The 14,954-nt window shown below is 36.9% G+C and overlaps 1 protein-coding gene across 1 annotated transcript; it reads left to right on the top strand.

Annotated features, from left to right (window-relative positions):
• Positions 1-10,524: 10,524 nt before the first annotated feature.
• On the top strand, positions 10,525-14,715 carry LOC136783026 (uncharacterized). Its single transcript, XM_066742820.1, has 2 exons — positions 10,525-13,468; positions 13,556-14,715. The coding sequence occupies exons 1-2, from the start codon at positions 10,525-10,527 to the stop codon at positions 14,713-14,715; spliced, it is 4,104 nt and encodes a 1,367-aa protein (XP_066598917.1).
• Positions 14,716-14,954: the final 239 nt, after the last annotated feature.

The following is a 14,954-nucleotide window of genomic DNA, read 5'->3' as shown; positions in this document are numbered from 1 at the left end:
CCGACGCTTTTCGCTTAAGTTTTATTTCCCCCATTACCTGCTTTCATACATTAAGCGGCACTGTCATCTACGTGTCAGATCCTTTATAATTTTTTCATTGCTGACTCGATTCAAATATAATTCTTGTCTCTCTTCTTACTAATCTCCATTTTTGATTCCCTTCTCATTTTTTCTCCGCACGTACGTAGCACATGGAAACGGGGAAAAACTGCTTCATATTCTTTTTAAAAATTTCTATAATTTTTTTACTTATACGTGAAATTTACTCACCGGGAGGAGATGGGAAGGGAAGGGATGGGAAGAAAAACGCGGATGTTACTAGAGACAATGGTTTAATTTCGATAATGGGTGATATGAGGTGATAGGGTGATAGTAAAATGAATGGAAAGAGTAAGGATTAGAAGGATTCGCTAATTCTTCTTGTTGCCTCTTGGCTCTAGTACGGTTCAGTATTTCTCCATCATAGCTGCAGTTACCCATTCTTCCTTGACTAAATATTCTAAAGTAGTCCGCACTCGTCATATTTTTCAATGAAAATAAAAAAAATGCATTAATACTACTGGCTACCATTGCCGCATACTCCGTACGCCTCATCGTCACGACGAATGACGTTATCATTTGCATACGCAGCCTAATTATTTAAATACGCTATTATTATTTACAAACGCGACCTAATTATTTACCTACGTTACGTTATTATTTACATACGCAAAGATATTATTTACATGCGCAACATCTCACAACACTCATTCATTCATTATTCACCTTCACTCTTGCCCGTCTTCTGTCCAATCGGATTTCTATCTGATTAGAAGAGTGGCGAGTGAACAGCGAATCCCATTCGTATATTCCATAGCCCAAAATCAAACAACACATTGATTGTGAGCCATTTAGCCTCCAGTACCTCTATCTTACGAAAGGTAGGGACCATAGCGCGATGCTTCGTCACTATGAAACCAAACATCCTGCATAACACCAGATCGGAGCAACTGTGGAGGTGGAATATTTCAATCATACAAGAACATATGTAAGACCGAATCTCTATTAATATGAAATTGCATTAATTTGGCTATTTTCAAACTACTATTACGGCAATCCGTTAATTCTATTTGTACACAATAGACAAAAGAGTGTACTTATTATTAAACTGAAATTACTAAATGGAAAATGATTGCTGGCATTTACCCTGAGATAATATTAGTTACAACTGCTCCAATTTAAGAAAATTCAACGCATATTCGTTGCAGTCTGGTGAAGAAGCCTTAGCAATGATAGGCGTTATTCAATTAAATTTAAGAAAACGGATTCAAAGTAATCTAATGTAGTAATTTCACTATTGCATATTGGTCAGTTACCAAGGTATTCGAGCTGTCCTGAATTTGCCATAGCGGCATTTTGTAACATTGTTTATCTACAGGGTCTTTTCCTAACAGCGGAGCATAGGAGATTCGTGTTAGTTGACTATCCCGCGTAAAAAAAAGTAATATGGCTAACAGTTTGTGCCAGCCGTTCGATAGACTTCAAAAGAAAGCTTGCCGAGACGTCTCGCTTTGGGTCAATTCCAAGACGTCTTGCCCATACCATAGGCCACACCTTTTTTCAAAATTCCAAGACGTCTTGCTCACTCCATAGGCCACACTCTTTTACAAAAATGTTTAATAAGACCATTATCCACAGATGCTCCCATTTTTCATTGTACTGCCTTAAACAATTTTCTACATGCTATATTAATTTAATTTGTTGTAAAAAAATAACGTTAATTAAATAAGCAAATGATATGGATTAAGACATTTATTGAATGAAACATTGAACGTAGTAGGTACAGGTAAGAAATATACATATATTCCAAAATACATGCCCGCACAAATGTTTCTAGAATAGCAAACGTTACATTGTTATTTTATTATAAAATCATAACCAAGAAATCGAAAGTAATTGTAATGAAGTATTCCCGAACAATACGTTAATTTGCAACAACGTTACTCGTAGAACTAATTCATTTTAACAATTTCGAGGAATCTTGCTACATTGGGAGACCAAGGTTTTTCTTGAACATGGTTTCATGATGAATTTTTAAATTCGTAATTCTGAATTAATCGCAACATTTATTGCTATGACTTTGTTAGGAGAGAGGATGGCGACGGATGTTGATTTGGATGCAGGAAGAGGAATGTTCATCTTCTGCGTAGACGTCTAATAGAGAGGCGGTGGCAAATAATCCTTGTTCAATTATGAAACCTAGAGCAATAACGATCAATCCAAAGTTGCAATGGGAATTGTAGCTAAATGTAGGAATGAAGAAAATTATTTAATACAAGTAGACATATACAAGAAAGAAACTGAAAAATGCGATGCCCTTAGCAATTTAGCAGGTAAAAAAACTTTTGAGCTTAAATGCATATTAAAATAAATGGTTGAAAAACAGAGCAGAGATAGATTTAAAAAGAATGTCGTACAACAATGTGCCAACCGTGTTATGAGGTATAGTTAAGTTTTGGATAACTCTAATGGCACAAATATTCAGAGAAGCTGCTTAGCACATATAGTATATACAAAAACTGATAATATTCTCCAAATCCTTTGGGATTATTCTTGAGAATTATGTTTTACGCACTTCATTTTTATTGATTCCCATGAAAGAAGCAGATATTTTTAAATCACACATACACACACACACACAGATAGATTTAAAGGATTTTCATTTTTTCATTTTTCTTATTATACACAAACACAAATATTATCAACATTATTCATTTTCCATATTATTTAAGGTTTCCATAACGTATGATTTGTTAATATTTTTAACCATAATGAAAAAGCAAACTGACTGTAAATTTTGCACATTTATAACAATATTATCCAATTTTTTAATGACTCTATATATATGGTTCATCCCAAATGCAGGCCTTACTTGTAATTTTGTTATAACCGCGACAGCAGTTTCGCTGCAAATACAAAATTGATCACATGTACAATTGGAAATTTTAATAAAATGCTGTATTTGACCGAATTCTTTTCTTGCTGGAAACGAAGTGTACACACAATAGGATGAGTTACTCTTAATTTTTCTTTTATAATCATTTGCCACAAAAGTATAATTCTTATTTATTAATTTTTGAAATTTATAGTATCTGTTTCCTAAAATATATAAACTGGTAAAATTTATTTGTTCAAAATCAGAAAGGTTATATTTTTTAACATTTCCAACGATAAAATTTTCACTTGCTAATTTTGATAATCTTTGTCGGTTTTGGTTATAATTAAGATCTTTACAAAATTCTGATAGTTCATTCGTTTTGTTACTATTGCTTTTTAAAATTACAAATAATTTTGAATATTCCAACATTTTATTGCAAATTTGTATTTGCGGTTCTCTGCTGCCATGTATCATCCGCTTAATTTTGCCATTAATATCTTCCATAGGAAAGCACGAGGTTACCCATAGTGGACCAAAATCTCTAACGCACTGTGGAAGGTGTAGCAAAGAGTGTACATTGCATGTCATATATTGTTTTCCGTACAAAAGTTCATAATCTTTTACAAATTTTTTTAATTTTGAATCCGAAATATCTATATCTTGATGTGTTACTTTGTTTTTCATTAATAATGCTATACTTGAAACTAATAATTTAAAATGTTTGAAGTACCGAGAGTCTAGTAAATCTTCTAAAATGGCTATAGAATAAAAGAACAAGAAATTTTTTAATTCATGCGCCTTCCAATATTTTAAATGAGATACCGCTCTAGGAAATCGTTGCACAAATTGTGGGGGTTTAATATTTAGTAATCTTTCATCAACAATTCGAATTTTATTACTTATTGAATATGTTTCACTTGAAAATTTAAAGTCTAACCAAAAATTTAATAAACTCTTTGCTACACCTTCGAAAACACAGTGCATAGAGTCAATAGTCGTTGTTCGGATGTATTTGTATGCCATAGAGGATATAATTGAAGGACCTTTAACGCCAAAAACAGGAAATTTTGAATTTATTGCTTCTCTGGCATACTTTAAACATTCATTTTCATTTCTCATTATGAAATTATTAAATGGATAGACCTGAACGTTTAGATACCTTTCACCTTTTTGAAGGCACTTTTGACATCCAAATTTTCCATTATACTGAACCATGTTTAAAAAAAGTGCCTTCGCTGATAAATCACACGTTCCACATATTACAATGCCTTTTATTATAACAGGAAATTTTGAATTATTTATGTAAACCGAAATACCGTTTTTCAAAGTTTTTAAGCTATCATATAAAAATCGAAGAAATAAATTTGGAATGGGTTTAGTCTCACCAAACCATAGTCCACCTAATATTAAATTTTGAGGGTAATAACGTTTTTTATATTCTAATTCATTCAACAAAAAATAAAATGGCCAAAAAGAAAATTTAGAGGATCGAAATGGAGAAATACCGTCAGTGTACCAGGTTAATGATATGTTCAATTTATTGCTAAGAAATCCGTTATTATTGCAAAGCTCCTTGTACACTTCCCCATCATATATATCAGTTAAATCTACGGATTCAATTCTATGAAATCTGTGCTCTAAATTTTTAATAAAATTAGTTTGTCTAAATAATGTTTGAATTTGTGGTATTATAGGTATTTCAACAAAATACTTCAATTTATCCGTCTTATGGCATTCTGGGCATTCCTCGTGCTTTCCTACAGATGTTTTGCATTTTTCACAAAAGAAATGTTTTTTTACATCGCTTTTGTTGCATTTCAAGAAACGTTTAAACTCATATACTGTTTTAAATGCAAAATTTGGGGTTACGAGGTGAAGAGAGATAAGTTTTAACACATCATTTAGTAGAGCGCCGGTTATGTTATGTCGAAGTGCAACACTGAGTATTGCAGTTGCACTTTCCTCTTTTGTGATTGGCGAATTTAAATATAATGGTATACATCCATCTACATTTACGTCGACATTTAAAATATCCTCATCTTCTAACCATTCGTCACATTCTAAGAAATGTTCATTTTCATCTTCATCTGGTTGATCTAAAAAATAATATGCAGTATATAATTTTTATTTATGAACATTCTCTTTTCGTAAGGAACAAAACAATAGATATGGTAGTTAGTTATTATTATAGTAAAAGAGGTTATTATTTTATTTATTTAATTACTGCAATAAATAAATAAAATATGTGATTATATTAAAGCATCTTTACAGTAACCGGCGCGTATGGTTACCAGATTTATTTTGATGTGTTTAGGAACAGCATCCTACCAAAGGGTGGGTAGAAGTACGAAATTAACATAAACTGAGTGTAAGTTGGCCGGAATTCATAGGGCCATTGTAATTTGGAAAGTATGATTCCCATCAAAACAGAAAAAAAACCTGAAAATGGTCAATTTGAGTTAGTAGCCTTGCGAACTAGCCTCTGCCAGTTGATTCGTAAGGCTACCAACTCAAATTGACCATTTTCAGGTTTTTTTTCTGTTTTGTTGGGAATCATATTTTCCTAATTACAATGGCCCTATGAATTCCGGCCAATTTACACCCAGTTTATGCTAACTTCGTACTTCTACCTACCTTTTGATAGGATGTTGTTCCTAAACACATCAAAATAAATCTGGTAACCATACGCGCCGGTTACTGTACAGTAAAATATTTTATAACGTGTTAAATTTCGAACGGACCTATATATATATGTTGTAAGATTTTCATTAAGCATCTTAAATTGTTAATTCTGTAAAAAGATGAACAAGGAAATTAAATTTGAGATAAGTAGCTATCAAAACGTAAAATCAACGAATGCGTAGAGTAATCAGAGGCTAGAATAGGATCCCTGGTTGATTATTGGTGGAAAGAAGCAGCTGGTAGTGAATGATGGAGAAATCTACATGAATTGGCATAGGACCGTTGTAAGATGGAAAAATTAAAGGCTAGAAACCTCAAAATTTGAAGAAAAAACCAGTGTTTATGTCCGGGAGCTCGAAATGAAGACACTCTGAAGTAAAACTAGATAAATTATATGATAATTTATCACCTTCATATGGAATTGGTGTTTATCTAAGATGATTACTGCTTTTTTATCTATGTATTCTGAGGTTTCTAGCCCTGAATTTTTCAATCTTACACCGGCCTATAGAATGGGTTTAAATTATTTTCGACATGATCAGAATCGTATCTGAGATCTGTTGTAACAGCTGAACGATAGCATAATAAGTGTTATCAGATCGTAAGACAGAAGTTTCGCACTTGGATTATCTCTCGATAGTAGGTTGGATGAGATTTTCAGTGGGTTCTGCCCAACTATCCCCACTCCTGGGTTTCAATTATTGTACTTATGATTTAGTCCTCGTTTTCATCTACATACGATTTGAAGAGGGGTTTACACTCCCAGCTCCGGATGACATTCCCCTATGTAAACTGTTTTACCGTATTTCTTAAGAACGGAAGAACATCAGTATTCATCGGATAAATAACAGAACCCGGCATTAATAGTATTAAATGTCGATATTTTGCAATTTATAAATAGTTAATAATAAATTATAATTACAAAGTTATATAAAAATCAATATATATGTATAAGTAGCCACCTTCCAGAATTTCTGACTCGCTATTCACTATACTTTCCTCCTCAACATTCGGCTCATCATTTATGATAGTGTCAGTTACTGCTTCTACTATTTCTTGCTCATTATCAGTTTGTCTTATCCTATCACTGAATAAGAGTGTAAATAGGTTTGGTTAAAATTATATATATCAAGTATTAAAATTATGTATATACAAATGATTACTTTTGTGTCTCTTGCGTTATTTCTTCATTATCTGCATTTACCCCTTGTAAAGTCTTGTAAAATTTTTTCTTCATACGAGAAGAATATTCATCGTAGCAGTAAGAACGTTTCTTTCTTTCCATTTTAATACTTTTTCAAAATTGTTTAATATAGGTTAAACACCGTTTAACCTGTACCTTTCTGAATTTCTTAAACTATATAAGCAAACTAAAAAATTGTTATATTTGCTGTTAACGTTTATTGATCAGCTGAACTTTCACATATCACAAGTGATAACTGATTTTAAAATATGCAACAAAACTGACAGCAAACAGCTGATTTGAAATCTGACAGCAAACAACTGTTTTGAAATCATGAAGCTGAAATTAGCAGACAAAACTAGAAAACACCGGCGAGACAGGGTCGAATAACAGGGTTGGGGTATTAGGGACTCGTCGATATGAAGCAAGGAAGTACAAAGCGCGCATTTATCCTCCAGTTATAAAGAAATGATTTTTATGCGATATTAAATAAATACTTGGGTGTAAATTTGACTAATTTTAAAAAAAAGTAGAAACATGGGTTACCGCTTATATGAAGCTGAAACTGTATCCATAAAACCATTTACAATTAACAGAAAAGTTCATGTACCCTCAGCTCTAAATCCTCTATCATATTAAACAGGAATTACAAAATAGCAAGACCACTGTCTATTTTGTTCTCAATTTCTAACACGAAATTCAAATTTTTGCAGTATTACATTGCCAAACAAAGCTAAAACCAATGGTACATTAATAAAATATTGTGTATAGCTCCAGTTTAAAATGGTGTAGCCAACTAAAGACTAATTAAAAGGTAGCAAAGTTTCTGTCTATTTTTTAATTTGTGGTTCCTCAGATAGTTCATTTAAAACTGGAGCTATATACAATTTTTTATTTTTGTAAATTACTTGTTCCTTAAGTGCAGTTTCCTGATTGGTTCTCACTTTTTGTCCTCTGCTGGCCAAACGGTGACCTTGAGGAAAAAGGTTATTTGACATTAATTACTCCTTGTTCCAAGGTCTATACGCCTGTACTTTATTGTACTATAACTCCGAAATCCTTCGGAAAAAGGGGGGCAGGGGGGTAAGGGTAAATAGGTTTTTGCACCATCTAAAGTATCCCCCATGGTCCATGTTGTAAAAATTTTTTTTTAGCCTTTCCAATGTTTATTTCCGATCTTCCGAATCGAGTAGGATGCTATTTATAGTCATATTCTGTAGAGGGTGTAAAACTATTCAAACCCCCCCCCCCCCCCTCGATCATCCCTGTATCTTTTTTAGTTTCTTTGCAGTGGCCTTTTAAAGTTTGTGATATCTCATATCTCTCTCCGTTTAGTATCACATGTTTCTTTTTCAGTGAACTTGGAGGAATTGTAATAATTGTTTAGCTAATCTTTTTCATATTTGCATTACTTGTCTCAATTTTTTCCGATCCTTTTACATACAAAGTTGAAAAACACTATATATTAGGCTAAAAGTTTTGTTTCATTAGAAATATGGAATTTTACGTTAGGCTAGTGGAAAAAATGGAGCTGAGTTCATAGGTAACGCGAACAAAATAGACAGGACATACACAAACACGAATTATAATAATAATGAGACCAAGTTCACTGAAAAAGAAACATGTGATACTAAACGGAGAGAGATATGAGATATCACAAACTTTAAAAGGCCACTGCACAGAAACCAAAAAAGATACAGGGATGATCGAGGGGGGGGGGGGGGTTTGAATAGTTTTACACCCTCTACAGAATATGACTATAAATAGCATCCTACTCGATTCGGAAGATCGGAAATAAACATTGGAAAGGCTAAAAAAAAATTTTTACAACATGGACCATGGGGGATACTTTAGATGGTGCAAAAACCTATTTACCCTTACCCCCCCTGCCCCCCTTTTTCCGAAGGATTTCGGAGTTATAGTACAATAAAGTACAGGCGTATAGACCTTGGAACAAGGAGTAATTAATGTCAAATAACCTTTTTCCTCAAGGTCACCGTTTGGCCAGCAGAGGACAAAAAGTGAGAACCAATCAGGAAACTGCACTTAAGGAACATGTAATGTTGGAGATCGGAGTGTAGGTACGAGCGGTCTGGGACTCTCAGGCCGTCTCGCTCCCGCTCACACTCTGTCTCTCTTGATCCTACCTCCAACAGAGGCCGATAGGTGTCCCACGGCGTAGAACTCTCTCTCTCTCGCTGTTATTATTTGGGTCTATTGTACATATCAATACCCAAGAGTTCCGTGATAAGCGCGGCTCAATTTAAACGGTCTAGACTCTAGACTCTGTCTTTTCTGTCATTCTTCTCAGCAGCTTAGCCAGTCCTCCCTTCCTGCGACGCCACTAAGTCTCTTAGTACGCATTTCTGCTCCATCGTCGATTTCTTGGGCTCCAAGAAATCGTCTTCCTTTCTCTCTATCTTCGTTGCCTGGGAGTCTCAGGTACGGGGAATCCTGTCCGGGGACCTAGGGACCACAGGGTTGGGATTTCGTAGTTGTAACTTTGGGTGGATTATCAATTTGCGGCTCAGCCTCCTTTGGAGCACTTTTCATTCTTTTGTATTTTTTTTTCAAATCAAATAAACTGATTTTACCAGATTTCCTGGGCGTTGTTTTTGTCACCCTGGAGCCTTCCTTCCTAGACCTCCTTGCGGATATCACCCAATCATCTTTCAAACAAATTTCTGGTCCTTCGAGCCGGATATAACCGGTACATATTGAGTTGAATTTTGATTGGTGATTCTTCGAGGTGACTCGGGGAGTGTCTCTGGTGGCAAAATGGTAACGCAGGAGGAAATACTCATGTGCGCAGGTCACGTTGGTCTTTATTGCTCAGAATTAGAACGGCTACTGGTCAACACCAAAAAGCGTGGTATAGGTAATTTTACCGTCCCTTATTTAAATGGTCGTCTGGCTAGTGCCAAGGAAATTCTCGCGAAAATACAAACGAATCATGTGACGATCACTAATCATTTATCGGAAAAAGATTTGCAACAGTTTAACTATACGACGCAGAATACTTATGAGCGAGCTATGACGGCGTATTTGACTGCGGAAGAATACATTTTAGAGCAAATCGAGAATTTAAGCGGTGAGCAAGTCGCTCCTGTCGCTACAGGGCGGACCCATGCTCCATCGTTGAAACACACACACACTTCCTAAGTTAGATTTACCCAAGTTTAGTGGTGACTATTCAGAGTGGTCAAACTTCTATGACTCTTTCAAATCAATGATTCACGATAATTCGACATTACCAGGTGTTCAAAAGTTTCATTATTTAAAGGCATGTCTTCAAGGAGAAGCTAGCTCAGTAATTCGATCCTTAGCCGCCAGTAACGATAGTTACTTAACAGCATGGAATTAATTAGTGACTAGGTATACAAATGAACGAATTATTACGTCCAACCTTCTTAGCAAACTAACGCTCATTCCGAAAGTCTTCGCTGACAATCTCATGTCCATGAAAACACTACGCGATACAACTATAGTTGCGCTCGACTCGCTGAGGACATTAGGATATCCAGTTGATGGTTGGAGTGCCATATTGGTCCACATCCTCTCAAACAAGCTAGATCAAGTTATCACTGTGGAATGGGAGAAGGAAATAAGACGTGTATTGAAATATCCTTCTTTCACTCAGTTTTTAGAGTTCATCACCGAGCAGATAAATATGCTCGAATCTATTAGTAATAAATTCAAAGGTAGTAAACAAACTACTGATAAAACTTCTCGTCCTAAGTAGATGAAATCACTCAACGCAATCGTGGATAAACCAAAATGCCTTTATTGTGACGCGGATCATCCTCTCTATCAATGCAACAGCTTTATTGCCTTGAACCCTCAAGCCAAATATAAAGCAGCGCTAAATAACTCACTTTGTATCAATTGCTTGAGACCTGGACATTCGATATCGTCTTGCCGAAGTAATTCTCGGTGTAAAAAATGTTCCAAGGCACATCATACGCTTTTGCATTTTGAGAAACAAGCTAATCCGACGCCTCAACGTAATTCATCTCAAGCTGCTTCACCCACGAGTCTTCAAACCATTGATCAGTCTTCGACTTCTGTTGTTGCTCATGTGAGTGCCATGGACGAACGCACGACACTCCTTGCTACGTTTCTTGCACGCGCTACAGCACCAAATGGCCGTCAAATTATGATTAGAGGCTTAGTCGACCCGGGCTCACAAACATCGTTCATGACGGAAAATCTAGCCCAGTTATTAAGAGTTACACGCCGCAAAGTTAATGCAACGATTTACGGAGTCACAGGAGGTGCGGTACGTAAAGTCTCGAGCAAAGCTGAACTCATCTTACAGTCAGTCAAACACGATCAGGCCTCACTCAAGGTGACGGCATTAATTTTACCAAAAATCAGGAATTATAGTCCTCGGTCGTATTCACCTCTTGAATTCCCTCAATTAGGTTCTCTGGACCTCGCGGACGAATATGCTTCTGTTAAAAATCCAATTGATATTTTAATTGGTGCAGATTATTGCCCTCAGCTTTTACTGAATCAAATAATTCATTCATCGAACCGTGCACTGATAGCCCAAGATTCGTTATTTGGCTGGGTTGTGTATGGTACACTTGCGTCGCACATGCATACTGCAACAGTAAACGTTCTTCATTGTTGTGACTTCGATAAAACACTGCGAGATTTTTGGGAAATTGAAGAAGTACCTAGCACCTATAGTCTGACACCTGAAGATCAATTATGTGAGGACATTTTCGCAAGCAACGTTACTCAATTACCATCAGACCGCTATCAGGTTGCATTGCCTTTCAAGACAGAGTTCTCCAAATCGGCACTGGGAGCCTCTCGCAGCATCGCCGAATCAGCTTTAAAGCGAGTTCTCTGTCGTATTAACAAATCTCCTGAGCAGTCCGAAAGCTATGCTAAATTCATTAGAGAATACGAGCAGCTAGGACATATGGAGAAGGTCACAACAAACGCGATTGACACAGACTCCTTGGTTTACCTGCCTCATCACGCAGTATTTAAGCTCGAAAATGGAAAACAGAAAATACGTGTCGTATTTAATGCGTCCGCTAAAACTCAGAGTGGTCTATCACTCAACGACGTAATCTTAATAGGGCCAAAACTACAAAAGGATATAACAGCCATTCTTATGAATTGGCGTGATTTTCGTTTTGTTGGTATAACCGATATTATTAAAATGTCCCGCCAAATTCTAATTCGTCCGGAAGACAGAAAATTCCAATCTATAATTTGGAAAGATGATTCTGGTAATACTCAAGCATATCAATTGAACACGGTCACATACGGTACCGGACCTGCACCGTTTTTAGCTTCACGGGTAGTGCAGGAACTCGCAAATCAACACGGTGATGACTTCCCAGACGCGAAGTCCATCTTACTTCAATCAATCTATGTCGATGACATTCTTTTTGGAGCTAACAACCTTGCAGATTTACGCGATATCCAATCTCAATTAGTTCAGTTGTTGGATAAAGGTAAATTTGAGCTCAGTAAATGGGCCTTCAATTCAGCAAGCACAGCTCTCCAAGAAATTCCTAATGATTCTAGTAACGCTAATCTTAATTTTAATAGCGAAAATTTTAACGAAACTAGCAAAGTGCTGGGCATATCTTGGAATACCAGCTCTGATTCATTTCAGTTTATAATCTCGCCTTCTTCCATCACTAAGTTAACAAAGCGCATGTTACTCTCGGAAAACGCGAAGATTTACGATCCTTTAGGCTGGATCTCACCGTTCACCATTGTGTTAAAGCAAATAATGCAATCCACATGGTTGCTCAAACTTAATTGGGATGACGAGGTTCCCGAGCCTATCCAATCTAAATGGATGTCTTATTACTCGCAAATGTGCGAATTAACAAAAATCAATATCCCGCGCTGGAATGGTCAACTTAGTGCAGCAGATAAATTAGAACTCTATAGGTTCTGTGATGCTTCAAATGTATCCTATAGTGCTGTGGTGTATGCCAAATTCACCAATAGTGATAGTCAAACCTCAGTCAGCCTCGTAATGGCAAAGGCCAAAGTGGCCTCTCTTAAAGCAATTAGCATTGCTCGTCTTGAACTAGTCGCCGCTGCTTATTTGACTAAACTAATGCTTCATATCAAGTCATCACTTAAACGTTCAGTGCATGACATTTTTTGTTTTTCTGATTCACAAATCGTGCTGGCTTGGATTGCACAACATTCGTCCAAATGGAAAGTTTTTGTAGCCAACCGAGTCGAATATATACAGTCAAGTCTACCAGAGGCTCATTGGTCTTATGTCAATACTAAGTCCAATCCTGCAGATCTCAACTCGCGAGGGATTAATCCAAGCCTATTAATACATTGTACGCTTTGGTGGGAAGGACCCTCTATAATTCGGGAAACGTCATCGGAAAATTCTCCTTTAATGTTTGAAACCAACGAGGAAATAAAGACCTCCTCGATATATACAAATCATGTTACACGCGATTTACCGTCATTTCTTCATAACTATTCGTCGTGGGCAAATCTAATCCGTGTTGTTAGCTACGTGTTGCGATTTATAGATCGAGCGCGTAGAAAAAATGTTTGTCAACACGCTCACTTGTCAGCTCTCGAGCTACGCACTGCAACACTGCGTGTTGTGAAAATAATTCAAGCTGCTGCTTTCTTAAACGATATATTGACGTTGCAAGGCAAAAAGTCAGTTCCGTCAAGTTCTCGATTACTTTCTCTTGCACCATTTTTAGATGCGCAAGGAATTCTATGAGTAGGTGGGCGTCTGCAACACTCATTTTTGTCAGACAACCAAAAGCATCCCATTATTTTGCCAACTAATTATTTAACCAAGCTGCTCATTCGACATATACATATCACGACCTTGCACGGTGGCCTACAGCTTACGTTAACAGTATTGCGGCAAAAGTATTGGGTGATCAATGCACGAAACGCTGCGAAAAGCATAATACATAGGTGTGTCACTTGCGTTCGTCAGCGTGCCAAGCTAGGAACACAATTCATGGGATCTTTGCCTACTGCTCGAGTAAACCGTAGCCATCCGTTTGAACATACTGGCATTGATTACGCCGGGCCCTTCCTTGTAAAACTGCATCAAGGCCGAAACTCGAAATCAGTTAAGTGTTATATAGTTGTTTTTGTATGCATGGCTACTCGTGCCATCCATCTTGAGCTTGTCTCCAAATATGATACGGATGCATTTTTGGCGGCTCTAGCTCGTTTTACTTCACGTCGTGGTAAACCCGCGGTGATTTACTCTGATAACGGGTTAAATTTTCAAGGAGCAAATAAGGAATTGAAACTTGCATTCCAAGGCTCTCTGAAACATGTGCAATCTATAGATTTTGAACCTATACGCGAAATAGAATGGAAATTTATTCCCGTGGCCACTCCTCATTGGGGTGGACTGTGGGAGAGCGGGGTACGAAGCGTAAAACATCATCTAAAGCGTGTTCTTGGGACTTTTCTTCCTACGTTCGAGGAAATGACCACACTAATTTGTCGTATTGAAGCCTGTCTAAACTCCAGACCTCTTTCCCGCTTACGCGATGACATTGAAAGTTTAGAATGTCTAACGCCAGGGCATTTCTTGGTTGGTCGCTCTTTACTCGCTCCACCCGAAATGTCCGTTCTAGATTTAAAGGAATCTACTCTAAATCGATGGCAGAAAATCACTCGGATTACCGAGCTTTTTTGGCAAAAATGGTCGGGCGAATATCTGCAATCATTACAATCTCGTCCAAAATGGCAAATCAAAAATAACGATTTTGGTGAGGGTGACATCGTTATAATTAAGACTCCAAACGCTCCACCTTGCAAATGGAACTTAGGCCGAATTATTCGTTTAATAATCGGTTCAGACTCAGTAGCAAGAGTAGCTGTGGTTCAAACAGCGAATAAACAGATTCAACGCAGCCTAACCCAGCTGTGTAGGATCCCGGCATAAATACAAATATTGACAAACAATCCCAACGGCTTCTGATCTGCCGACTCGTACATCTCATCACCTTGACGCTTTACTTATTAAATCAGTACTCCTTAATCATGGCTAGTGACAAGGTGCCTAATTTAGTCGGCAACGTCGAAATGTTCTTAAGTGAAGTTTGGGGCGAAGAAGCCAACGCGTCCGATGTACTGGACCTTTCCTTCAGTGACTTGAGTCTTTCGGACGATGCTCCTTGTGTT

The sequence above is a fragment of the Prorops nasuta genome, unplaced genomic scaffold (genome assembly GCF_024137725.1).
Source record: "Prorops nasuta isolate Cenicafe-Biocafe unplaced genomic scaffold, Cenicafe_Pnas_1.2 PNAS00031, whole genome shotgun sequence".
In the NCBI taxonomy this organism is placed as follows: Eukaryota; Metazoa; Arthropoda; class Insecta; order Hymenoptera; family Bethylidae; genus Prorops; species Prorops nasuta.
Note: the sequence above shows the minus strand (reverse complement) of the source record. Positions and strands in the feature narration are given on the sequence as shown.

Coding starts and splice junctions, on each gene's coding strand:
- LOC136783026 (XM_066742820.1), top strand. CDS start 10,525: ATGAAATCACTCAACGCAATCGTGGATAAACCAAAATGCCTTTATTGT. Junction 13,469..13,555: donor CAAAAAGTCAGTTCCGTCAA/GTTCTCGATTAC, acceptor CATTTTTGTCAG/ACAACCAAAAGCATCCCATT.